The sequence below is a fragment of the Aspergillus aculeatus genome, assembly GCF_001890905.1.
Source record: "Aspergillus aculeatus ATCC 16872 unplaced genomic scaffold ASPACscaffold_16, whole genome shotgun sequence".
NCBI classification, from domain to species: Eukaryota; Fungi; Ascomycota; class Eurotiomycetes; order Eurotiales; family Aspergillaceae; genus Aspergillus; species Aspergillus aculeatus.
The window spans coordinates 748,079-773,306 of record NW_017962991.1 but is presented as its reverse complement, the minus strand read 5'-3'; the positions used below and the strand labels follow the sequence as shown (position 1 = coordinate 773,306).

The 25,228-nt window shown below is 51.9% G+C and overlaps 9 protein-coding genes across 9 annotated transcripts; 1 reads left to right on the top strand and 8 right to left on the bottom strand.

Moving 5' to 3' along the window:
- Positions 1-339: 339 nt before the first annotated feature.
- ASPACDRAFT_63532 (carbohydrate esterase family 5 protein) lies at positions 340-1,382 on the bottom strand (the record flags this gene model as incomplete). The annotated part of the gene is made up of 3 exons (XM_020203900.1): positions 340-693; positions 758-945; positions 1,007-1,382. 3 exons carry the CDS (start codon positions 1,380-1,382, stop codon positions 340-342), a joined length of 918 nt encoding a protein of 305 aa, XP_020052970.1.
- A 4,433-nt stretch (positions 1,383-5,815) lies between these two features.
- On the top strand, positions 5,816-6,752 carry ASPACDRAFT_125371 (uncharacterized protein). Its single transcript, XM_020196812.1, has 3 exons — positions 5,816-6,308; positions 6,364-6,405; positions 6,464-6,752. Exons 1-3 carry the CDS (start codon positions 6,074-6,076, stop codon positions 6,499-6,501), a joined length of 315 nt encoding a protein of 104 aa, XP_020052969.1. The 5' UTR covers positions 5,816-6,073; the 3' UTR covers positions 6,502-6,752.
- A 137-nt stretch (positions 6,753-6,889) lies between these two features.
- ASPACDRAFT_46799 (kinesin family protein) lies at positions 6,890-8,128 on the bottom strand (the record flags this gene model as incomplete). The annotated part of the gene is made up of 1 exon (XM_020201846.1): positions 6,890-8,128. One exon carries the CDS (start codon positions 8,126-8,128, stop codon positions 6,890-6,892), a length of 1,239 nt encoding a protein of 412 aa, XP_020052968.1.
- A 1,783-nt stretch (positions 8,129-9,911) lies between these two features.
- Positions 9,912-12,306, bottom strand: ASPACDRAFT_1859300 (Zn(II)2Cys6 transcription factor domain-containing protein). The gene is made up of 5 exons (XM_020197666.1): positions 12,181-12,306; positions 11,561-12,070; positions 11,325-11,504; positions 10,188-11,263; positions 9,912-10,122 (listed from the first exon to the last, which is right to left on the bottom strand). Exons 1-4 carry the CDS (start codon positions 12,256-12,258, stop codon positions 10,361-10,363), a joined length of 1,671 nt encoding a protein of 556 aa, XP_020052967.1. The 5' UTR covers positions 12,259-12,306; the 3' UTR covers positions 9,912-10,122; positions 10,188-10,360.
- A 313-nt stretch (positions 12,307-12,619) lies between these two features.
- On the bottom strand, positions 12,620-17,232 carry ASPACDRAFT_1859299 (RTA1 domain-containing protein; the record flags this gene model as incomplete). The annotated part of the gene is made up of 4 exons (XM_020197665.1): positions 12,620-12,824; positions 12,876-13,116; positions 13,167-13,545; positions 16,227-17,232. Coding segments are annotated over 4 exons (1,830 nt in total), but the record flags the coding sequence as incomplete, so codon positions are not given.
- Positions 17,233-19,152: 1,920 nt separating this feature from the next.
- On the bottom strand, positions 19,153-19,614 carry ASPACDRAFT_46796 (uncharacterized protein; the record flags this gene model as incomplete). The annotated part of the gene is made up of 2 exons (XM_020201845.1): positions 19,153-19,431; positions 19,504-19,614. The coding sequence occupies 2 exons, from the start codon at positions 19,612-19,614 to the stop codon at positions 19,153-19,155; spliced, it is 390 nt and encodes a 129-aa protein (XP_020052965.1).
- A 942-nt stretch (positions 19,615-20,556) lies between these two features.
- Positions 20,557-21,286, bottom strand: ASPACDRAFT_46795 (uncharacterized protein; the record flags this gene model as incomplete). Its single annotated transcript, XM_020201844.1, has 2 exons — positions 20,557-20,958; positions 21,011-21,286. 2 exons carry the CDS (start codon positions 21,284-21,286, stop codon positions 20,557-20,559), a joined length of 678 nt encoding a protein of 225 aa, XP_020052964.1.
- Positions 21,287-22,558: 1,272 nt separating this feature from the next.
- On the bottom strand, positions 22,559-23,820 carry ASPACDRAFT_34159 (ketopantoate reductase family protein; the record flags this gene model as incomplete). The annotated part of the gene is made up of 5 exons (XM_020200022.1): positions 22,559-23,161; positions 23,255-23,463; positions 23,528-23,582; positions 23,636-23,729; positions 23,780-23,820. 5 exons carry the CDS (start codon positions 23,818-23,820, stop codon positions 22,559-22,561), a joined length of 1,002 nt encoding a protein of 333 aa, XP_020052963.1.
- Positions 23,821-23,845: 25 nt separating this feature from the next.
- ASPACDRAFT_125367 (uncharacterized protein) lies at positions 23,846-25,147 on the bottom strand. The gene is made up of 2 exons (XM_020196811.1): positions 24,812-25,147; positions 23,846-24,696 (listed from the first exon to the last, which is right to left on the bottom strand). Exons 1-2 carry the CDS (start codon positions 25,089-25,091, stop codon positions 24,284-24,286), a joined length of 693 nt encoding a protein of 230 aa, XP_020052962.1. The 5' UTR covers positions 25,092-25,147; the 3' UTR covers positions 23,846-24,283.
- Positions 25,148-25,228: the final 81 nt, after the last annotated feature.

Sequence of the window (25,228 nt, the reverse complement as noted above, 5' to 3'; positions counted from 1 at the left end):
ACGACGCTCTGTCTTGGCACAAGTGACATAGATCATATTTACAGTATATGTGTATCTCAGGAACCTGAGGATTGTTTCGAATGATCTAGTAGAGACTACTCCAATAACTCGGCAAAGAGTAGGTACCCCGAAAAGTGTGTTCACGTCCATGTATAAAAGGAGTGTGTGCAAGAAAATATAACCCCAGCAGCAGCGGCCATGAGACAGCACCAGGCTATCCCATCCCCATTGCATCATATATACCCATATCCAAGCTCAAAGCATAAAGACTTCAGATCCATAAAACCAATCCATGACCATAATGCATCCTCATGCTTCTACCTCAACTTCCACCCCAACCTAAGAAAGCCCGACGGCACTGACCAAGAACTGCGCGGCCGTCTGGGCATCGCTTCCATAGGACAAGTGAGCCATGACATTGACGCCGTTCTCACAGACGGGATCGCCGACGGCGCAGAACTCCTTGACCTTGCTGGAGGCGAGCTTACCGACCGAGGTCATCTTGAGCGGGTCACCGAACAGGACGGCGGCCTGGATCTGACCCGCGCTCAACGAGCTGGCGGCGTTGTGCACCACCATCGAGCCCTGCGAGTAACCGCCCAGCACGACCTTGGTGTTGGGGCACTGGCTCAGCGCCTGCTTGACCAGGCTAGCCATCTTGGGGCCGCCGGAGGCGCCCATGTTCATGTTACCCTGTTTTTGGGCTCGATTAGCTTGACGTTATCGGGGAGGATTGAAGACATAGAGGAAGACTTACGGCCCAGTCGGCGGGGTAGTCCACACCCTGCACCGTCACCTTGTTGCCGGTCAGCGACTGCAGGGCCGAGGCGACCTCAGGGCCGACCACGCTGCCCATATTGCCCATCTCCGTGGTTCCACGCGCGAAGATGAAGGTCAGCTCCTTGCAGCCGGTGTTGGAGGTGACTCCGTTCTGGGTGCTAGAGCCTAAGGGAAATAAGTATTGTGTACGATGAGGGGGGCTACAACACAAGGGACGGAAGCTTACCACCCATGACGCTGCTGATCATACCGCTGAGTCCATCGCTGCTGCTAGAGGAGCTGGTAGTGGCGCTGCTGCTGGGAAACAAGGAGCTCAGCGCACTCAGGCCACTGCTGCTGTCGGTGCTGGTAGTGGTGGTGCCAGTGGTGCTCCCACTAGCGCTGCCACTGGTGTCGGACGAGCCGGTGGTGCTGCCGGTCGCCGAGCCACTGGTCGGGAACAGCGAGGCCAGGGCACTCAGACCACTAGATCCAGAGGAGGTGCTGGAGCCAGAGCTGGACCCCGACAGCAAAGAAGAGATATCGAATTGACGCCCGTGCAGAGTCGGGGTCGGGGCAGCCAGCGCAGTGGCAAGGAGAGAAAGGGTAACGAAGGACTTCATGATGAAAAGATCGACAGCAACAAACGTGCAATTGAAACGAGAGGGATAGAGCGCAGCTCTGTAAACGAAGGAACAACCTGGGTGAGGAAAGAGAGAGGAAGTGCACTGCACTGGTCGGAGTGGATGGATGGATGAGCTGGATAGGACTGGACCGACCAACTTCTCGTGAAAACCTCCCAACCTTATACTTCGTTCGAATCCTCAAAATTGAGACCCTTCTCAAGTCAGTTGAGCTGTACAGCCCGCGATCGATCGGGCGTGTTTCACCTTGCACCGAGGCTGTTCGAGAAGCTCGGTTCACATCCCTGGGAGGTGGCTCAACCCCGGGCTGAAAGGCCTGAAACCGTACGGTTGATACATCACAATCCATGGGTAGCCGCAAATGTCTCACCCTGCGACGTCGCGGGCGAACCGTTATGTGTCGGTGTAGGAGCCAGACCGGTAGGATGACTGCTGCCAGTCGGGGCGCTCGGATCCCAAGGGCAGACCCTGTCCGTGACCAGGGTCTGTTGCCGATAGATGAACGATCGTCCCCCCCCCCATCCCCCCTGGGGCGGTGATCGTGTTCCTGGACGGGTTCTCTGTCCGGCTGTTTAAGGGGTTCGTTAGGGCTACTAGTGATTTCTGCGTCTCCGCAATCGTCCAATTTTTGAGGCCTCTTTCCCCGATCGGGAAATCGGCCCGCCCCGGCAAAACCTTCAAACCTGCACCAAATCCCTTCGTGGATGAGAGAGATTAGCTTCAAAGGCTGAGCCTGCCCTCGCTGAAACCTCGGCCAGCCTGTCATGCATAGATGGTACGGAGAATTGGAAAAGTCTGTCTGTTTCAGCTGACCAGTCCTTGCATTTCTGATCCGTGGATCACCTGCGGCTTTGCCTGAAGCCTTTAGGGCATAATGGGCCAGACCACGGTAGATACATCACTCTCGAAGGATGATGATCAATCCGAACATGAGCAGCATGTCCCGGTTCCGGAGCGCGAAAGGAGATCTGCCTCGGTACCGCTCGATATCACAGCCTTGGCATGTGGCTTAGGATCGACGATCGACGTCATGAGCAGACTTATCAATCTAGAGATAATCACCTTTGCTCACCTTGCTAATGATGCTAGTGAAGAGTTCTTCGAGGCCGGTGGTTCAGCATGGAATGCCAAATCCTTCTCATTCTTCTTCCCTCAGGCGGAGTCAAATCACTCACAAGATCACACTGCAATCTTTGATAGGCAACAGAAATACATACCCTGGGCTATTGTGAGTTTCAGCATCAGGGCCCACAAGGCGGGTAACAAGCCGACTGCTGTCAGAATGTCCCACAACAGAGAGTCCAGACTTTCCCGGCTCGAGAAAACTGCCTTTCTGGTTGTTCAGCAGTGAAAGAAAACTGTGCAGGACCTGCGGGCTGGGTTTAGATCTTGAATCGAGGGCCTAGACTGAAGTAGAAGAGTAGATGTTTTGATTTTCTATTGACGAGCGATAGAACTCGGTTCGATATCCTGCATCTGCACGGCACTGCGCATAACTCATCATCCCAAATCCTGGGTTTAGACAGAGACAGATACCATTCGAGTCGCCCAAAGGCGAATATACTTGATCAGGTGCTAGAGGGTGTAGGTTGGTGTATTCAACAACGCGCTGAATGGTGTAGTGTATGGTGTGGAATCAGTGGATGGGTCTGTGGGAGGCTCGGATTGGTGGGAGAGAGCTAGAAATCTATGGTATAGTACTTCAGTTGTGCATCATCCTATTTCAAACGCCATTTATCCAGAATATTAGTCATAAACGCAGGGTATGGGCTCACCCGTGAGGATTGCGGAATCAGTGATGGAAAAAGTCGTCGGTGCGGGAGATATATATCTCATATGACACGGCCACTCAGTTCTAAACGTCCCTAACTGCACGCCTCACACTCCATTGCTGGTAGTCAAATATCGAATAATAGACACTCATTAGGGGCCTGGTTCTTTTTTTGTACCTGAGACTAAGCGCAATTCCCAGAAGAACGCTCGACCATGAAAGGTGTAGAGATACCAGTAATGGGCCGTAGATGCGCCGTGGCAAAAAATGGACGGATATAGCAATGTGTGCTTTGGCCGGAAGTAGAAAGACTCTGTCGAAGAACTTTCCATTCGTCTCAATAAGCAGAGTAACATTGATGGTGTTGACAACAGTTATATCAAGGATGGTAAGCTCTCGCATGCCATAATGATAGGGAAGGTGTAGCCATGCTTGCCAAGACAGGCAGCTCCCTGCAAAATTGAATGATTGCAAAATTGCCATGGTGAGCACCAGACAAGTCCGACGCTGATAGCAGCTCTATACGACGATGTGATGTTGTTGAAGAAGTGTTAAGCATATGATATGCAACTTATGGCATTTGCATGAGTGATTCAAGAATTTAATCTGAGTGACAAGCCTTTTATTTGACTAGATCAGCGATTCTAGAACACGGTCGCGGGTGCCAACAACTGCGCGTATGTTGATAGATTCTTGATCAAGTAGCTCAGATGCTCTGCAACTTATCAAGAAGCTAGTGAGCATGATATAAATCGCTTCCACGAGCACGGTCTGATCGCCATGCCGTGCTAATAGAACGGCCTCAATCGACCTGATTAACCAAGAACACCCGCTAAAAGATCGGAATAGTGAAGCATCCGTGACGATAAACGTCGAGAGCACTGAAAGCCAAACACTGACCTACGGGAGGTTATCGAGCATAATCCGCGTAAAGTGTGATGACAAAACTTCATTAGGCAGGGCGGTCAAGTTTTCCATGCGAATGCCAAGTAGTCGCTAGTCCACAGTCTTATTTGTACCATGATTGTAGTGTGTAATTCTTAAAGAGAGGTGTGCTGGGTAGGCGAGCTCCAATATCACGTTCATATGGCGTGGTTTAGCACCAGCGATGTAAGTTCTTCGCAAATCGCCCGCATCGATGCGGTAACGCATCCAGGCTGACGAGGTGATTGAGCCTCTCACCCTCAAGGTCTAGTTATATACTTCACTTACCGTGCTGAGTCTTTCCAAAAGGTATTTCACATGCGACAAACAACGCTCAGTCTGCCTTGTATCAGTAAGCATTGACAGTAGAAGTTGTAGGCCGGAATCGTTGGATAATATCAGAATGGTTGCTGGTGGTTTGCCTTGATTGCGCGGGCGCCGAGACCACCTCTCCCTACATTGTTTGTCTTACGTTTGTCGTCGAGGTGCAGCTAATTCGAGTCCGCATGCTGCAAGGCGCTCAGCTCCCTGATGCGGAAATTGGAATCACAAAAACATCGGGACTTTCTCTCCTTGCGAGAGAGGGTTATAGACGTTGTTTCCACGTGAGAGGAAGTCCGATAACGCGACTTGGTAATTGCATGAGCAGATACGAAGAATGAAGAGCTGACGATGCCTAAGGTAGGGTGGTTGTTTGTCTGCAGAATGAAAGCTAGCCCCGAGCCCGAGCTGCAGCAGGTGAATAGTCGCTCCGCGGCGTAAGAGACAGTCTGAGATGAATACGAAGTCCGCAACCATGTGCTAGCCGGCTATTTCGCCTAGGGATGACTTTCTTGATTGCTTACTCCGGTTACAAAGCACCTTTTATTTTTCTCTATCCGTCGGGTGACTGAACGATATTTCTGCCAATCTTACCTCGCGACTGCCTTCAAATCTTGCGCACCGTCGGCCTGCAAATTCATAAATTATTACCCTCGACATTAGTTATTGTCAATCAAACTCTTCTTTCAGGTAACAAAACTTCGAACAACCACCGCAATGGCTTGACACCCCAAGCCCGAGGAGACCATAAACAAGGTTACATCGTCCCCATCTAGAACTCCTCTCCTCTCGGTGAATGTCTCACTCTCCAAATTAGCCAATTGGATGACCCGGGACTAAGAGGCTTGTCTAGTCTTGATTAGGCTAAGCAATCCCCGCGCACTGAAATAAGCTGCATCCCGACTCCGTTCCCCGGATATTACAGCCATTCACTTCAGACAGACAGGTCTGACCTACCGATACGAGTTCCTTGTGGACGCCTTGCAGCAGTTCTCGAACAGAGAATACGAGCGCACTTTTCCACAAGATAAAGAAAAGCCATATCCCCTGCCTCATGCGTGCGCTGACAATTCGATTTGGGGAACTGTGGCGGCGGCTATGGACGTATGTCAGCATAGTCCAGCCCAAATCGGGCAGTTTGGGGAAACCCGCATCAAGACGGGCGTGTCGCGTGACGATCTAGATCTGGTAGGAAGGAGGAGAGGACTTTCCAGAATGGGTTAGCATGATAAAATAAATTAGTTTTGGTAGTCTGTAAGATACTTAATGAGCACAAGGCTGACCCTGCATGATTAGCGTTGGTCTAGCCTCGCCCAGCTGAACCCTGCATCCTTTCCCGGTGCGGCTCGACCCCTACGATCCTCGTGTCTGGCCGCCTAGAAACCATGCTCACTTCTCCTTTGCGGGAATTTCCGCAGTCTGCAGTATACACTGGGACTGTTCTGCGGGTAAGTAAGCGAAGCGAGAGTCAGAGAGGCGCCTCTCACTGGGAAGAATGTGGGGGCCGTCACGGACAGCTGCAATGATTCAGGGCCCCTCAATCTGGCTGCAAAACTATATAAAGCTCTGGACGACCCATCGAGAACATCCTCTCATCACGACCATCATCACCATCCGCTTCTACAAGTCTCTACACAGTATCATTCTGATCATCATGCACTTCCTCAAGTCCACCGCCGTCCTCCTCGTCTCCGCCCTGGGCGTGTCCGCCACCCATTTCCACAATAACTACGGCAAGAACGGCTGGATCCAGGACAACCAGGGCTCCGACATCCAGCTCAAGAACGGTGGCTCCGTGACCATCGGCGGCGGCTGGGGCTTCTTCTGGGTCGACAGCAGCGTCTGCTCCAAGAACTCGGTCACCTACACCTGGCCCTCGAGCTATGGCGGTATGTCCTTTGTCTTCTGCCTGTGCTGTGAGCAGATACTGATGCGTAGGGATAGATGTCTACATCCACAGCGATGGTTTCTTGTATGATGCTAGTGGTGAGTACTGTGGTGTACTTGGGGGGCAAGAGTAGGAGGTACTGACTGTGGGCTTTAGGCTACCAAATCTCCGGCGGTGCTCACATTTGCGGTTAAATGCTGAATGTGATGAGTGGAATTTGGGGTACAAAGGGGGTGCTAGGTGGAAAGAGAAATGTACATGTTGATTTGTGTGTTGTGGAGGCCGCCTTGCAGATAGGTGCAGTTCTTGTTTAATCACTGTTGTGAATCTGCGAGCCATGATGTATGTCATAAATGAAGAACCGTGCGCCTTGATTCCGGAGTGTCTTTCAAGTGAAATTAAGGCTAGAGAGATGAGTTTTACAATCCTACCAGCGTTCAGTACTGTAGCATGTCAGCAATCTGAGGTCTTGCCAGTTCTTGATGCACTTGATCGTTCAGTTGGTCCGAAGTCCGGTTTCTCGGCGAATTCCACTCAAAAGTCCATCTCATGTCTAAATCTCTATTGTACCCTCTTGTCTACTTACCAAGATCCACCATCCCACCCAAACTTCCCATACTTCAACGTATTGGTCGTGGCCGCCGCCTGACCCAAAGCCGGCGAAACCGTCAAAATCATCCTCGAACAAGAACAGCCCTTCTCATCCCCACCCGCCGTCCCCTGAAAATGCTCCCTCAGCACCATTGTAAGCGGCGAAGACCGATATGGTATCCTCGCGGCCCTCGCGGCCCTGGCACGAATCACCTCCTTCAGCGCGAGCAGATCCGAATTAATCTGCCTGCCCTCGCGCTGCTCCTTGGGGGACGGTTTTAACTGTGGCACCGTCGTAGTATTCTTATCATGGTAAAACTCCGACCCCGCCAAATCCACCAACACCAACTTACCCCCCAGACAGACATGCCCCGCCTTCCTCATCACCTCCTCCACCGTTCTCACTGCATCCTCCACATACCCCAAGAACTCCGCCTTTCTAGCTTCCGCCTCATCAATCCTCGTCTGGTCCACCCGATAATCAGGATTAGGGACGTACTTCCCCGTCTCATCCTTCACCAACCCCTTCATCGTCTCCTCAAGATAGACATCCGTCGCCCGCTTCGCAACAGGCACAAACTCCGACTCGCGCCCCACGACTGCCTCCCTGGCCGCCAGCAGCGCCCGCGACACATCCTCGACCTCCAGCACGGCATGCGTCCGCGAACTCAGATCATGCACCGTCGAAGTCCCCGTGGCGTGCCGCGCCAAGCCCCCACGGAAATGCGCGAGGAAGTCATCCAAGCTCCAGCACGCTTTCGTGGCAATGGGCCGTACCCGCACGCGGCCGTGCTCCAGCACCTCCGTCTCCCCCCGGAGGTGCGTCTTCCCGTCCCCGCCTTCGCGGATGTGGCATTTGATGTGGCTGTTGAGGAGGTCAAAGGCTTCGTTGCCGCGGAGCTCGTACATGCGGAGGCCGAGGCCGAGGTGGGATGTCTTGTCGATGGTTTTGGTGTTGAGATTGAGGGTGTGCAGGGCGTCGAGTAAGTGCTGCGCTGCTGCGAGACAGAGTCCGTACTGCCCGGTATGCTCGAAGTCGTAGCCGATGATGGTGTGGGATTTGCCGCTGCCGGAGTGGCCGTAGGCGAAGACATTGCTGGTTCCGCCGTTCAGGACTAGGGGCAAGATGGGCGCGATCACGGATTCGAAGACGGTGCGATTGGTGGCAGTTGCTTCGAAGGTCTGCGTGAATGCGTGGCGCCATCGCACGAAGACGGAGAAGGGTTGCATTCTGGGGGTCGAGAGAATGAGATTGAGAGTTGGGGATTCTGGAGATGAGGGATTCTGGAGATGAGGGATTCTGGAGATGAGGGAAGAGATTCCGAGGTTTTGGGAGTGGAAGTTCTTAAAGGTTTGGGCTTCAGGGATGCCGGATATTCGGAGTATCTCCCCCCCTCCCCAGCGGGTGGAGATGGGTGTAAAACAATTCGTTACTGTATAGTTCGATGATACTCCCCACAGCAATCGCCTTTCTATGTTTCCTGGCTTGTCATGTTAGATAGACCTATAAGGTATGTACTCATGTATGTATACATGTATAAGTTCCCCCTTCCCGGCAGCCGAGTGGTCTGCTTAACGATAGGAATAACAAGAGGGGGCAGCAATCTCGGAGCAATCACTGAAAATCCCATTCAACTCCGACTCCGCATCCGCAGGAGCGGCAAGCAGCTCCGTGCACTTGGCGGGGACTGCGTCAGCCTCCTCCTAATCTTTCTTCCCCATCTTCGTCTCATCCTTCTCTGGCCTGCGTCCCTTGCGCAACTCCTCCGTATTCTCCAGCCACTTCGGGAACCCGTGGATGGCGAACTGTGAACTCTTCTTTGGTCCAGCAGATACCCCTGTATTCTGGGTCTTGGTGTCCAGATACTCCTGCACATCCTTGAAGAGACCTGTTTCATCAACGGTCAGCTCATTAATTTCCTTAACATCGAGGTCAGAAGATGTCTTTGCTTTGCTCTTTGAAGCCATGTAAATTAGCTTTAGTCCTCGGTTTTCAACAAAGTGCATGAATCGATCAAGAAAAGGAAAGGATAAGATGGCAGAAAGAGCCTTCACTACGGTGATAAAGTTAGGCCTTCGAAGACCAACGACTGGAAAGAATCTCGTGGAAGCTTTGTTGTCAATGGGAGCATCGCGAGCACACTTGGCTGGTCATCACAGATTGAAAGTGTTGCTGTTGAACCCTTCTGGTGCTTGCAGTTGGGCAAGGATCGTGAGGACGACGGCAGATTCAAGTAGACTCTTTTGCCGATGTGCCAATCTGTCCACGCCAGATATGTATGCGGATAAGTGTAATGGTCAGTAGAGAAAGGCCAAGCGTGACTACGTAGCACGATGCCGTATCTGATCTACACTCCCTCTAGGATGAAACTACATAGGACAAGGCATCTTGCCAGGTAACAGCTTAGTTGTGGCTGACTCTTGTACCATCATATCATAACTGCGGTTCATGACTTTAATCACCTTCTTCCGTTGGTAATTTCTATGCGCATGATGTGCACCTCCGCTTTACCAGTCACAGCCAATTTGCAGAATCCCCTGGCACGAGAAGATGGAATGGGAAACAAGAACAGAATGCGGCACACCCGAAATCCTGCCACGATGTACCCGCCCTGCGAACTTCACCATTCGCTTTTTTCTTGATTATTTCTCCCTCCCATCGCCAACAAAGCCCCAAAGACTATCGTACGTTTGGACGGCCTTTTAGCCATCATCCGGCCAAGTGTGCCAGCATGTGATGTACACATGATCTTCCCCGTAAGAATGCGGCATCGTAGTCGGGATGGGGGATGCCCTCCCTGCCGTAACCCCAGAATCGATTTCAGATCGTTGCGGTGAAATACTCTCCTCGTCTACTGGGGCATCGCCATGGAATTCAGCGGCCAGCATCTGGGATTTTTGATTGCTTTCGGCGTTGAGTGGATGTTCGGAGTCATTCCAGCGCATGTAGAAAAAGGCTTGGTCGTTTAGGTCTGGCATTGTGGGCGCAGACTTTTGACAACCTTTTGGGGTATTTGTGGGATGGAAAGCAGGCAAATTAGGGTTGTATTGTAGAGATGACAAGCAAAGTCGGCTCGGATAGTTTGATATCGGGGTAGTGAGCTTATAATGTGGCTAGTGGCAAGGGTTGTGTCATGACAGGATCATTACATTGTCGCCTGTCAGTATAGTAGGGGAGGCGCACGGTGGAAGATTTGACTTCGTTGCTGGAGTTTGTAGAAATTCTGTATGAGTGTGTCAGTTTCAGGGTTGTTGTTTGGCAAAGCTTGCTGCTGACGGGGCTGTCAACCTGGATCACGAATCAAGCCGCAGACTCTTAAACTGCGGAAAGCCTCCTTTGAACTCAATTTCAGCGACCAGGGGATTTCAAATATCACAAAACCGCAAGTGGATCAGATATTACAGTAGCAGGTTTTGAAGCATAGGAACTCTCAGAGTCTAGTCGTCTAAACCAGGCAATTATCACCACCTGAAAACCTCTTTTCGTACACCTCCAGCATTCACCGCAGCTGAGTGACTATAATAGACCGACGCGGTAGGCTCCTCACCATCGAACACGGGCAAGAAGTCCGACACTCGCGCGATAGCAGGCACATCGGCACAACTCGTAACAATATCTAAACCCTCCTCTTCAATCTCAATCCACTTATCCGCAATCGCCGCCACGACCGCACTGTTCCAGACACCTTCCTGGACGGCAGAGGCACGAAGCACCCGCACAGCTCGCCGGCGAATGTGAGGATCACGGCACCGCACGGCGACGTTGAACATGGCTGCTATGATGCCGAGGTCGAGCGAGAAAGTTTTAGGAGTCGGTAAAGGAGAAGAGGAAACCGCGTCTGAGGGATGAAATGGAGAGGAAATTGGGGAGAACCCCACAATGGACTCGCCTAGGGTAACCATCTCTTCGAAAAAGGCACAATACTTGTCCCAGTCGACATTGTCGCCCGCCTCGGCCTGACCCGCAGGTTCGAAGATATCTAAAGAAATCAAGCAGTCGATCTTGCGTAGCTGGAGCACTGCGAGACCGCGCCGCTCGCGGTCCGTCAAGGGAGCACTGCGCTCACGCAGAAAGTCGTCTAGCGCGGTAGACCAGCGACCCAGCAGGGAGATCGAGACGTCACGCAGAGCAACAGCCGCGTGATTTAACCCATTCACCAGCTTTATGGACTTTGGGAAAGGAGAATGCTGCTCCGCCTTCGTACGTTCGTGTTGCAGCCCCATATTGCGTTGCCGGTAGTAGTACGTGTAGATTTCGAGGGTTTCGCGCGCGTCGGCTAAAGAGTGGAACACGATGGGTCTGTCCAGATCAATGACCAGCTCAGGCCAGAGGTTGCAGCGCGCTGCACTCATACGGTGGACGGTCTGTAGCGCTCTACGATTAGCAACCGGATTCCTCTACTCTTGCCGGAAGTGGACACCGTACCACAATAATTTGCGCTTGCAGGCGAGTAAAGAGGCCACACACCACGTCGATGGGAACATACGGCATGCGACCTCTGCTCAGAGCTGTGGATTTGTCGAATGGATTGGCTCGAAGTTCATCAAGGATTTTTAGTCCGCTGGTGATGTGAGTGATGGCCGAACCGTATTGGCCGCGCATTGCCTTGAGCATAGTTGGTACGCAAAGTCTTATTACACGGGATATATAGACACACGTACCTCGAAGCAAGCGAATAGAATACAAGACATCAAGCAGACGTCAAGGGGTTGTGAGCCGCCCGGTGTCGGCATCAGATATCGCATGGCGCATAGGTACTGGCGCAAAGCAAAGGGATCGTGCATTATCTGAATGCCCGCTCGGTAGCTAGTGCCTGAATCACGCTCCAGACGCTCATGCAGCGAGCCCAATGCAATAGTGACATGGCGAATGGCCGGCTCGTGGTGCGCAGACTGCAGTAGCAGGCGTTCCCAGAAGACACATTCAAAGTCACCAGCCAGCTGTGGGGCAGTCTTGGCTATAAAAAACTGGAACGAGCGGCGCTCCTGGTCAGAGATGAGTAGATCATCACCGAGCGACTGGGGAACGAGCGGCCTTGTGAATGCTTTTGATCGCAATGTCGTGAGGCTAGACGAGGGTAATGGGGGCGGAGCCTCGTAGCCGTCGCATACTCGGCCGGTTGAGGTACAGCGCAGACAGGCCGGGCGCTCTTCGGTACACCTGATGCGTCGCTCTAGCTTTCTTAGTAAGTCATTGATGGATGACTATATGGTTTGAGATTACCAATGCCACTTACTTCTAAACTCGGTCAGCGAGGTTCTCATTGGGTTGCGGGATGAACATACTTGCAGGTCAAGCAGCCGGAGCGCGTTTTGGGACGGTACGACCGCTTTCGCTGACCCGGAGCAACTCGGGGCATCGCCTCAGCAGGATACAGAGGGTTTAGAATCGGCTCATTGAATAGAGCTGACAGGTGAGAAGAGGGGAATGTGGACCGATGCCGGCGATGTTATCGATAATCATCTGAGTCACATGTTGCAACTTGACCCATTTAGGTTAGTTCATCGGAGTAGCCGGCTGGAATATTTATAGTAAAGAGTAATAAGCTTACAGGACCTAATTATATGTCTATTGAATCTAGAATCCAACTCAAAAGAAAATCAAGGACATGCAAACGCTGAAAACGTGCGTCTATCTGTTATACACACCGTCTAATCAAAATTTCAACACCCCTCAGCACTCTCCCAAACGAACCCTATCATCACTCGACATCTCCTTACTGGTCACACCCGTCTGCTTACGCTTCTTCCGACTCGGCATATCACTCTCCTTACCCGGCATAGTTCGACCCGGGTGCACCACATTGAGCAGTACAAGTGCCAACAGCATCGGCAGAGAGTCAAGGCAGTATTGGTACGCCTCGTGGGCGGGAATCTCGCTGTCGAGGCCCTGCGCATATTCACACAGCCGGAATATAATCCGCATCTACTGCTTATCAGTCATCTCTCTTTGCACCATGAAAGAAAGATTGCTTACCGTAATCAGGGCAAGACATGCATAGAGCACATAGAGTAAGAGCAATGCCTTTTTCGCATCTGATCGCCGCTGCTGAAGCAACTTACGGTGGAAGGCCACGCCACAGAGCACGAACACCAGGACGAAGAGCTGCTGCACGCCCACCCCGGCCATGTATATGTGTAAGCCCGTCATCTCTGTGTTGTAGGAGACGTTGTTGCCGGCTGCTTGAGCGGCTCCGTAGACTTGGACGATGAATGCACTGTTGCATTGTCAGTGTCGGTTTCTGGAACCTGATACTGAAAGCCATACATTATGTCTAGAGCCACGAAGAAAAGACCAAAATGCCAGGGTCGCACGCGTAGGACCCGCGCGTCGTCGGTGAAGTTCCACACCATACGGCCCATAACCATGTAGACGAAGGCGTTGGTCCAGAGGGGTGCGATCAGAATCAGTACAAACCACGCCGCGTAGTCGGTATAGCTGGCTGGATGGAGGATGCTGAGGATGCGAAAGATGTAGGTCACTGTCTGGATGAGACCGGACATGACGATCACCCAACTGTAGAATTTGCGATGCAGGATCGCCTGTGCGAGGTGGGCGAGGGTCGTCAGGGTGAAGAGCACGGTAAACAAGTACGCTGCGCCGATGGAGGGACAGAAGGTCCACATCGTGTCTGGTGTTGTTAAAGCTAATGAATTGTCAGGTATTTGGTTCTTTTACGGTTCATTGAGAGGAATACTGTACCTTTGCACTGCGTCATGGCGGCGGTGGTTATAAACAATGATTAGCGAAGGAGAAATAAGGATGACTAGCTCTGATAGTGAGACAGCCACTTTAAGTAGAATTCCTTCTTCGTCTTGCTGCCTGGTGAACAAAAGCTGAGTTGTTGTCATCGTGAAGTTTACCTAGGGCTAGTATACGACATCTGGTCTGATTGGCCCGCTCGTATGGACACACCAATCATAGCGCCAGGTGTTTATCCGAAATGTCCCCACTCCATGGCACTTGGCAGCCGAATCTGACCGCCGGCGACCAACTGGAACGGTTAGGGGAAGGAGGTTCCTACAGACAAATGCTGACCTGTGGGGATGTAGACCGATTTATAACATTTCTTATAAGTGCTGATGATAGTCGGGACTCGGAATTAGTGCCGTGGTGCTAGAATCCCCCTTAACAACGATTTGGTTGGTAACGCTTTGTAAAATCGCTAGGTACTGTATAGGCAGATGGATATCGTTGTATTGTTACAGTAAAGTTACGCTCTGCACGTGATATTTCCTATATGATACACTTTCAGTCTTTTGGATCTTACCCTTTAAAGTAATCCTTGATATTACTTGCACAAAATTTATATAGGCTGCCTTTATCTAATTTTGATGATCATTATAAGAGGACACAACGATTCTTTATGGTTAAATGGATTTCCACTCCGGGTCAAATCGTTTTTGGCGGGAAATTGTTATAGCGATGATGGTTATATCGAGGTCTTACAGTACTCAGATGCTTCGAGTCCCGAAATGAGAAGCTTGTCCCTGAATTAGATGCTGGTTTGAGTGGTGGCTCATCGCATGAGTCGGCCCAGTCGGACTCGCCTTGGTAGGTGCACCGGTGAAATACAAAACCCCAGATTTTGAAACCGTCGAGTTGCAGCTTTCTTTCCAGCCGGTCCGCATAGTTTTCACTGGCCTCCATGATGGGAATTCGTTTCGATGGCTGTATGAATTTTTCATCACCGTTGCCTCAGGTGAGAGCATTGATTGTGCTTACAAAGTGGATTGCGATTTGGGAAGCAGGGAATGGCACGCGACCGGCGTAAAAAAGAAATCGGCCGGCGGTGCGGGACACAGTGGCCGCCCTGATCTGAGCGTAAAAAAGGTTATGTGAAAGGCCTCTGTTGATACGCCTTCTGTGGTAGGGAGAAGTTCTCTTGGGCCATCGTTGATAGGGGGTTGATTGCAAGGATGGGAGGAAATTTGAGTTCGAAACGGAAACGAGCGAAGGGGGAGGTTACATATTTATACATTTAGAACTACGTCTACCCCGCAAGCCCTGAGGAGAACTTATGCTGGCAAACCTCCCTATATAACACCGCGCCAATAATGCCAATTAACTATTGCTTTGGCTCCAGAACTCATTTGTAAGACTGACGATCGGCCGCCTTCGACGAGACGCCTACGCAAACGGCATACCGTCGACATGGAGTTCTGGCAGATTGTGTGGAACGACGCAAATGACAAACTAGCCAAGAAGCCCCCAGTGGGTCAGAATTAAACACTCGGAAAGCAGGCAGCAAAGCCCAGTGAGCGTATTGCTGAAGCCTTCGGGTTGGTGTCCAATCCCTATCCCTTTTTGGCAATTCAGAACAGTATCAACTATATGAAAGGCAAAATATTCTTGGGGAAATGGTTGTATATACGAAAGAGCCTCAACAACCACAATATATGGGTCACGGGGTTGACAACATGTCAAGAAGATATACTGAGACATACAGTACATGACCGTGCTGGATACCGTCGTCCAGTCCGCGAAAGCCCTCAGGCCCGGGAAAAAACACCATGGTCACGAGTGCCAAGGCATGGGTCGTCCCTTACTCCGTCATACAGATAACAAGATCGTCACCGCGGTGACTAGCCCGACATTTGTGCCGGGGAAGGTTCTGACCGTTTCTCGGTGGCAAGGTCACAATTGTGCTGCGAAAAGGGACTGCCTCATTATTGGGGGAACCCGTCAACGCAGACTCCTAGAAAGAGCGCCGTAGCCCTTGGGCTGCTTGTGTGAATCATATTATCAATGGATGAACCACACCACTTGAAAAGGCTATAACCCGTCAAATTAGTGGTTGCGGAGCCTCTTACACGAAGGTTTTAGACTATTATAGCCAAATTATAGGTTACGAAGTACGATTATTCTAGGGAGGTTGAAACTTCTGTACTAGTGGGGATAAAATGGTACAGTTCGACTCTATAGCTTTCCGTGACCAAATTAGTATTTAATTAACCGCCCATTATGATATAGTGCGGCGCCGAAGACAAACAACCAGTCATTGAGCCGTGAGACCACTCCTTGCCTCCTGTGCCTCCTGAACCAAGCGAGCTGCAGCAAACTCAGACCATCGATAATTCCTTTCTCTTCCATCTTTGAGTCTCGGTGTATAATCGACCGGAACCTGGCTCCCGTCAGGGCCCGTAACAACAGAACAATTCTTTCCGGTTTCCCAATTACTAGGGCTTGCTGACCAGAGACCTAAGTTGTAGAGCCTCCATCCGTCCCAGAAAACCAATCCTAGTCCGAGTAGTGGTCGAGGATCTAGAAGAGAGCCTGTTTGGAACATAGCTGGACGTTCATATGCCTCATACATTGGTAGCATACACCACAGATTACCAATATTTCGGTCCTGCACAGCAGGGATAGTGTTGTCCCATTGCCCCAAAATAGGCTCGCACGTATCCTCCTCGGAAGACGGGAGGAATGGGGGACTCCAGACCCTGAAGCCACGGAAGGCATTGGCTTGAGAATCATCGCTGCCTTGGGGATCCTGGCGCCTGAGAGACAATGCATCGGGCAATTCCAGCCAAAACCGCAGATAGAAGCTATCGAGGTTCGCAATGAGAGGTTCCGACAAGTTTGGATGGGGACAAATGTCCTGCAGACACTCCGACACAGCTCGCATCTCGTCCCCGGTGGGTTCTCCTTCTTGCGTTGGCCCGCGTTGGGGTCTTTCGGAAGGGACATCAAAGTCCGAGACTCGTATATAGAGATGGAGCTCGCTGATAGACCAACATATCTGGGGAGAAACATTCCACACATCTGAATACAGCTGCAAATGCCATAGAGCGCGATAAACACGGTACTCCTCCACCCACGACGGGGAACCGACATCTCGCTGCGAATATGGTTCTCCCCCCTTCAGCTTCCCGGCCGCATCTCTCCCGTAGCCTATTGGTTGCACCGCTCGGGTGCGTGCCAGAAAGGTGGCTAAGCAGGCGCAGGCCAGCCGCTGGATGTTGGCTGCAACCCGGACCATGTCCCGCAGCACAGTGCCAGTCACAGAAGTGGGGCTCAGGGGCGAGGAAAAGTCCTGTGCCATGAACTCGGCTAGGGTCAGATTGCATCCGGAGGAGAAGGAAGAGCGCCGGAGATTCGCACACATCCGGAAGAACCGGTGTATTCCATGGCTCGTGATGGGGTTTGTCCGCAGAATGCTCTCAACGAGGCGGATGGCATCGGGGTGGGCTTGATCCGAACCTCCTTCCGGGGTGAACAATAGGGCAATGCGTGGCGAAACTCGAATCAGGCTGTCAAGCCCAACCCAATCCGCAGCTTCCTCGCTGATTGCAGATAGAAGCTCATAGGGTAGGGCGCTGAAAGGGTCCATATTTTCGCGATGAAAAGAGCAATTCGGGTATAATTGACGGTATCAAGGCTGATGATAAAGGTAGAAAACTGTTCAGATGCTGCTGCCTTGGCTCTTGACAAAAGAGGGCCTGCAAGCCAAGACAAAGCCAAAAAAAGACCAAATGAGACTATTGAAAGAAAAAGGGGACTTGTTTCAGCCCCGCTTATAGAGGGGCGGGGCGGAACCGGACAATTTCCGGGCCCTGCTCAACGGCGGCTGTTGCCGATAATCCCGTCACCGATGGTGATCTGTAAGGCCGTTCCTAGTGTCTCGATCCCAGATACTGTATATACTAGTAATACTGGCGGTGAACTGCAGGGCTAGACAAACTAGAGAATCAAATTGAAAGTGCCTACGAAAGATACAGATACTTGCTGCAGATGTCAGCTCCCTTCTAACTGCCGGAGCTCTCATCACTTATTAGGTGTCTTTCGACTAAACCCTCTCTATCAACCTTGTTCTCTTCACTTCTATTCCTAACCATGATCTTTTGCGCCGCTGGCCGTGCTACAATACTAGCTCTTGGAGTCAATGCTTCGGTCTCACCACAGCCGCAAACTCCTCGCATTCATTCAGTCACTGAAGATAAGATTTCATTTTTCAGTCATGGGGCGGTTGTAGTCTCCCGACAAGTGACCAATGCCTCTGCCTAAGCAGCTCAATATGCCACAATGTTCACGTGTCAAGCCTGGCTATTCTACCTCAGGGCATGAATGCCAACAGTATGGCGAGCGGCCCGTCTTCAAGGACTATAATCCGCTATTTGTGTCCAAGAGCTGTCAAAGGCCAGCAGCAGTCTCGCCGGCCTCGTCCATTGCTCTTCCCTCTGCCTTCTCCGGAATCCCGACCCCGTCTCTATTTGCAGTGAGTTTTCTAAATTTTTTCTTCTTTCCATCCTCTCATTAATGCCTATACACCCCTACTACCATGGCAACTTCTCTAGTCACAAAGACCTGAAGAGTCGTCTGCTGCAACCATCAAGCGCGGCCCTACTTCGTATCATCACCATACACATCGTCACGGTCATTCTCCTCACTGAACAGGCACATAACCCAGCGCCGACTTATTCTCGCCCAATGCAGAATTTTCTGCCAGTTCTCTTCAGCTATTTTTCTTCAGCTCTTGGTTGAAAAGACATGCTTCTGGGTTTGGCTTTGCAGTGTCTGACTGTACCTGATGCATGTAAAACCGAAAGTCTTCGTAGGATACCAACAAAACCAGCCAATTGCATGTGTATTGTACACTAGAGCAAGCTTTCCCTCTATATCATAACATTATTTGTGTAAGCTATTTGTTGATAATCCTGCAACTTCACTAGCTAGAATACTTGCTGCCCGCTGTATCTGTCAGTGGCCTTGTGGCCTCGCTAGCCAGGCTGCTCCCCGCCCGCCGTGAATGACATAGCATGCGAATGCCCTCCCTGGGTATATAGGATACAAGGTTCCAAGATGTATCTGCAGCCACAGCGTGATAGTACCGGTTAAGTTTTATCGTATTATAAACACATCTTCTATTGCTATATAAGTAGTGATAAGTATAAGAAACTGATGATCAAATTTTATAGCGATGCATACAATTCTGATTCTGTAAGTTTAGTTACAAAACCTAAAATCTAAAAGTCCTCTCCTTTAGACGGTATGATACTTATTCAAACTGCTGGTGTGTTTCACTATTAGTAACAGATTACAGCTAGATAGTTTGGCTATTGATTAATTACTTGTATAAGTAGATCTTAGAGAGTCGTCTTCTATGTGTCCAGGGAGGGTATTATCTATCTGACCGAAGCTACACTTAGCAATTACAATGATACCCGTACCAAAATAAATCCCGACTCGGTCCTCGAAGCTTCCATTCAGCCCGGACACACCACTATAACCACACGGTTCAGGTACAAGAGCCCTAGTCCCTTGCTAAAAGCCCTGTAATGGAAAGCGAGGGCTGCGAGACAGAGATCGCGGGACCCAAATCTTGGGGGATCGTGATGCTGAGAGGCAGATTCCCGGCGATGGAGAGACTTTGACGCTTCGTCGGGATTGAGGCGCTACCCTTAACCTCGGATGAGACGCTCCCAGGCAGCGGAAATCTAAGTGTTCCGAGGATCTGTGGGCTCCTGGCGCTTCCATGCAGAGGGTTGGAGTTGGGCATGCTACCGCTGTGGCCCGTGGACTGTTCGTGCACCTGTATATATCATTTATTGATGAGCTGCAGTTTGCAACAACTCACTGGAGATTATCTGCCGAGGTAACTTACCGGAAAATGAGTGGTATCCAGGTCTCCCGTGGAAAGGGGGCTCGGAACCGGTGCAGCCAGCACTCCGGCCGCAAGGCCACTGACGAAGACCATCACAGTAGAAAACTTCATATCGAAAGAAATGGATAGCGGCCTGGTGGGTAGTCTATGATGTGGGTTGAAGGGTCAACTAATAACAGCTCCAGCTCCAAATTTCTGAAAGGGTTGGACACTATCCCGGTACAGTCACCGCACAGAGGTAGTGAGGTGGGAATGAGAGCTGCCTGTAGAATCACAGTTCTCTACACAATGTATTGCATGTGTAATGTGTGTAGATGCAAGACTCTTACATACCCTCCGTGGCCATCAATCTCACAATTCCCCGAAGTTGATATGTAGCCACATCCAAATAGTGTCTTATAAAAGACCTGTAATATAGATACAGTCTACACCTTAAGCGATGTTCCTGCTATATATTCTGTATGTAATCTAGTGTATATAATACTAGATTACAGCCAGATTTACTTATTGCTTCCACCAGTGGAGGGCGGGGAATTGCGAAATTTCGTGGCTACGGAGGGTACTATTCATGCATAGATACTGTACAGTGTTATCGGCGCTGGTGCCGAGATCTTCGCTGCAATAATTATTCTGATATTGGAAATATTATGCATAATCTTTCCTCTTATCTGCTGGGATGTGATATATCATAAGTCGAGGGACTGGATGCCCACGGTTGCGGACTCAAGTCGAACCTTAGTCAATCTACTCGTGGTGGGTTCTTGACGCATGCGCCTTCAGAAAAGGGCGCTTTCTCCAGGCTTACTGATACACCTGTCCCGTGGTCGCATGTGCAGATGACCTCAGAGGCAATATTCTATGCTATATTCCCAATATATTTGACTATCTATAAAGCGGTCAACACAAATCCCGCTGGGCAAATCCCGATCTCTTCCCTTGACTCTCTCCTTACAAAGCCAACCACTACTCCCACCCCTGATACACCGGCCCCGTATACGGATACCACCACCGATCAAATCCCCGCATCTCCTCCATCCTCGCACACCCCCCAATTCACCCCTCCCGCCCGTACAACCGGCTCGTCCCGCCAATGCACCATATGATGCGTGCCGTTCCCACCCCTACCCTCGATCCAAACCCCCTCCCGCACAAATCCAGCATAAGATTCAGGCGCCCTCTGGCCCTTTTCCAATACCCTGCTGTCTGCAACGCCCCCACCGAAATATGGGCCACGCTGCGGACCCAGAGATCACTGATCAGCTCGGAACCACGACAGACGCGCCCAGTGCCAGTATCACAGAGCCGACCGGGGATGAACTCAGGCACGTTCACCTTCCAGGTCAACTCCCACACCTCGGGGTTATGCGCCTCCAAGCCGCCGGCGTAGGTCGCGCCGTTGCAGCGGGACCAATGGTTACTCGTGAAGTCTACAAAGGCTGTATCGAGATCGCGGGTCTCGTTTTGTGCAAAAAGGAGGGGGGAGGGCCTGCTCCGGGGTATCGAGGACGGCGTTTGTGTGGTCCGCGCCGAGGAGGAAGTTAGACAGGTAGGTTTTCGCCATTGAGAAGTTGGTGGGCGTGTCGGTGAAGGTACTGTTCTCTTGCAGAAAGAGGCCGTATTTGTTATGGTTGTAAGTGACGAGGGTGGGAACGCGGTGGAAGCGGGTTGCGCGCAGGGCGGTGCGTGATGTTCCAGAAGAGCTGTGATAGGGCTGTGGCCGTCTCGGGTCGTGGCCAGCCGGATAGTGTGTTGCCGGGCTCGATGATCGCGTGAGCGAAGACATCCTTGAATGTAGAGGTTTGTAGGAGTGACATGATCGTTTGAAGTACCAGGTCGTACATTTGACAATAAGTCTGCCTACCCCGTCATACAATCACGAGCATTCCCAGCTGGATGCTGTATAGTACGCACCGGTAGCCCGATTGGCCAGCTAGTAGATTTCTAAGCAGTAGTAAAGTACGTACCGTAACGTAAGGTAGGGAATGTGGAGCGCCGTATCTTACATGACGGGTAGATAATGGTCCTATTGTGTAATTTACAACTCCCCAGCTCCACCGCAGCGGGGTCTTGCCGAGCCCGCGACAAACCACCGTGCACGGAGACGGGAAAGAGAGCGGAGCCTGGTCCGTGCTGATTGCTTGTTTCTCTTCTCTCCCTGAAAGGCCCCTGTTAGGATACGTTGACGTCATATCAAGGAGAACATCTTATACCTTCCCCTACCGACTTTCCCGGATATGGACTGCGGTTGGTCTTATTCCAGATTGTGCATCGTGCTCGTCCATAGGGTCTATGTCTCCTTGTGATGTTTCAGGTTCGAGAATTGGTATTGCCCATTTTTGACTGTGAGGTTGAGATTGTCGGTATGGGGGTTCGGAGATACCGGGAGAGAGATCTATCGCACTTATTGTTACCCATTTCATTCCCCAGCCTGCTGTCGTATAATCTCCTACGCCCTCCGTCTAGACATTGATTATCTTGGTACATGTTCTGCACAGATCAGGGCTCATTGAGCGAGGTACTTGACGTGCAGCCTGAATCACCAGGCTTTGAAAGCGTCATTGCTAAGAGATTGCTCAATGCAACTGAGAGAACTCTGTTCCAGTTCCTATTTCTAACAACATTGGTCAAGTAGCAGAGTTTGTTCTAGACATTGTAACGGGCCGAGGTCCCTTCCACTACAATGTGATGTGTCAGAGACGAGGAGTGGAGTCTGAGTGGGCTGTGCTCGTCCTCTTCTGCCGCAGTCTTGTGCCTAACATGTTACTTGTCCCGCTCATTATCATGACAGATGGTATCAGCTCGCAGACACCAAGCTACCTGAGCATACTCTAGCAGTTGGCATTAGTCAAACTACAAGCTTTTCCCTTGATAGGATTTAGTACTAGTACTAACCCAGTGTCCCCACCATCAAGTTAATCATCCGATGACAAACACCCACACAAGATCTCACAATCTACTGGACTGTGTCCACTTCCAACAAGACACTACAAATCTACCAACAACACTCGCAAAAACCACACCCCATCTCCCAAGCAACCCAATCTCACCCATCAACCTACATCCTCCCCCTAACCTCCCCGGCACCACCCCCAGCCAACCCATCCACTGCCCTAATCAACGCATAGACCGTCTCCAGAACAGGCACATCAACTCCAGCCCTCCTCGCCCGCCCCACCACCGTCCCAATAATCACATCCACCTCCATGCGCCGCCCCATCTCGCGATCAGTCTGCATACTCGTCCTTACCGCCCCGAGCCCCTGCATCCGGGCGATCTGCTCCTCGACCAAGGCCTCCCGCAACGCCACGCCGGACGCGTGCGCCACGCGCACCACCTCGCGCATCAGCCGCTTCGTCAGCGGCAGCGCCTCCTCCGAAGACCGCAGCCAGGCCTGACAGTCCTGCGCCGTCAGAGTGGTCAGCGTATTCCAGGCGCAGTTCCACATCAGCTTCTCCCAGCGGGTGCGCTGCAGGGCGTCCGGCGCGAGCGGGGTCAGCGGCGTCGGGTGCGGGTTCGCCGGGGTGCTGAGGATGTCGATGAAGGTCGAGAGACTAGGGACCGCGGAGGGGTCTGCGGGCGGGTAGAGGCCTAGTTGCGTTGCTTCGGAGGTCGTGTGGGTTGTTGTCCCCGGGGTAGGTTGGTGGGCTCCTACCCATGTCTTTCATTTCCAATATCAGTATCGGTGTCTGGTGACAGAGGTATTCGGGGGGAGTGTGGGGCCAGATGGGAGAACGGTAGGGAGTATACGCACCACGCACGAGATGATCGGGTTCTCGGGATACAAGCGCCGGAACGGCTCTTCGTTGCCTACACCGTTCTGGATGATCACGATCGCGGTGCGGTCCGTAATGGCTGGCGCGAGGAGGCGGGCGACGGTGTCCACGTCGATGGCCTTGTTCGTGCAGACGACGTAGTCGAATGGGGCGGAGTTTGGGGCGAGTTCCGAGGGCGAGCGGATTACTGTGCTGTCGTTAGTATTCAGGCTGCGGTGGGTGGGCGAATGGACGAATGTGTGAATGCTTACCGCGGTCCGGGTGGAAGCGGTGCTCGCCGTGGTTGGCGCTTTTCAGCAGGATGCCCTATCCCTTGTTAGGCTTTCAATTCAGCGAGAGATTCGAAGAAGAGGGTATACATTCTCCTGGACAGCCGCGTAGTTCGAGCGAGCGACGACCGTCAGACGCACGCGGGGACAGCTGCGCAGGATGAAGGCGTAGAAGGAGCCAATGCTGGTTCTGATTCAGTCAGTTCTACTGAATCAGGGATGGTGAATACTCACGCGCCGAGGCCAAAGAGAAGGACTTCGATCTTGTCAGACATTGTGAGATTGTTGTCCAGCACAGGTGCAGACACTTGCAGGCGATGTAGAAGATATGGGATTGACTGAGGCGGGGAAACGTGGGGCTTGCATGGCAAGGAGCAGCATCCCGTGCGGGGGTCGGTCCAATTCCGGCGGGTTTCTGTCCGAGTGAGCCGACATCCCACGTTGCCCCTTTGCCCCTGAACAATTAGTAACTACTAGCTGACAGGTTCACCGGTTCCTAGACACATTGCCACACAATTTAAGAATAAACAGGCCACAGATTGACCCAATGGTTGAGGAGCAAATCTTAGCCTCACAGACACTAGGTAGACCATAAATCCCACATCTACATCTATACATCAACCAACCCTCAATCCTCCCAACAAACCAAGGTATATACCAGTCCCCTGCCTCAAAGCCCCCAACTCCCACCCCAATTCAAACCCGTCAACCCGCTCACCCCTCAACAAACCCACAAGATCACCTTAAAACATTCCAGACCCCCGTCTCCATCCACAACTTAGTATACTGCTTATGCAACCAAAACACATGCGCCGGCATGGGCGGCGCCCCAGCCCCGTCCGCACCCGGTTCGTTCTTCGTCCCCTTGAAGAAAACACTCTTCAACCCGAACTCCGCAACCCCCTCCTCGGGCTTCACGACCGCCGAGATCTCAAACAGGCCATCGGAGTCGCGCACCCCGGTCTTGCGGGGCGAGTCGCCGCACCGCACGACGATCCGCTCGGGGGTTTTTTCGACGACCTCGAAGTGGTCGGTGATGCGCGTGCCGACCTCGTAGTTGGCGGAGCGCAGCTGCTCCCGGGTCCATAGGTCGGTGGCGGTGGCCGGGGATTCGTATTTCTTGGAGAGGTAGCGGCGTTGGTAGGCGTATCCTAACATCATTTCACCTTAGTTCTGTGGTATATGAGGGGGAGGTGGTGCGCTAGCTAGCTATTGTAGCAAGCTAGCGGGAGTTTGCAGGGTAGTAAAAAGGAAAGGGAAACTCACCCCAACCACTCCACACGCCCGCGCAGAACGCCTCCGTCAATTTGCCCTTCTTCTCCAGCAGCGAGGGGTTGATATCCGCCAGCCGCACGCGGCGGATGCACAGGTCGTGGCTCGTGGGGTTGTTGTGCGGGTTCAGGGTCTGGTAGCCTGGCGTGTGGAAGATGGGGTCGGTGGTGGGGAGGGGGACGAAGGTGGAGTTACGCGTGGCGAAGAAGAAGGCGCCCAGGGTGGCGGTGCCACCGATGGTGGTGAGTTTGAAGGCGCGGCGGATGAGACCCATTGTGTGTTGTGGGTGGTGAGGTGGTAGTGATTAGGGAGGTTGTAGATGGTGGTTTGGTGACGGTGACGGTGACGGTGACGGGAAGGAAGGTCGAGTGAGATCATCGGTAGCGGGAGCGGAGGAGCGCCTCGGATCGG

Excerpts from the sequence above, each read along its gene's own strand:
- ASPACDRAFT_125367 (XM_020196811.1), bottom strand. The coding sequence starts at position 25,091 with ATGGGTCTCATCCGCCGCGCCTTCAAACTCACCACCATCGGTGGCACC. Across the intron at positions 24,697-24,811 it reads GGGCGTGTGGAGTGGTTGGG|GATACGCCTACCAACGCCGC; the intron begins GTGAGTTTCCCT and ends AAATGATGTTAG.
- ASPACDRAFT_125371 (XM_020196812.1), top strand. The coding sequence starts at position 6,074 with ATGCACTTCCTCAAGTCCACCGCCGTCCTCCTCGTCTCCGCCCTGGGC. Across the intron at positions 6,309-6,363 it reads CTGGCCCTCGAGCTATGGCG|ATGTCTACATCCACAGCGAT; the intron begins GTATGTCCTTTG and ends GCGTAGGGATAG. Across the intron at positions 6,406-6,463 it reads TTTCTTGTATGATGCTAGTG|GCTACCAAATCTCCGGCGGT; the intron begins GTGAGTACTGTG and ends TGTGGGCTTTAG.
- ASPACDRAFT_1859300 (XM_020197666.1), bottom strand. The coding sequence starts at position 12,258 with ATGCCCCGAGTTGCTCCGGGTCAGCGAAAGCGGTCGTACCGTCCCAAA. Across the intron at positions 12,071-12,180 it reads GCTGCTTGACCTGCAAGTAT|CGACGCATCAGGTGTACCGA; the intron begins GTTCATCCCGCA and ends AGAAAGCTAGAG. Across the intron at positions 11,505-11,560 it reads TTCTATTCGCTTGCTTCGAG|GCAATGCGCGGCCAATACGG; the intron begins GTACGTGTGTCT and ends ACTATGCTCAAG.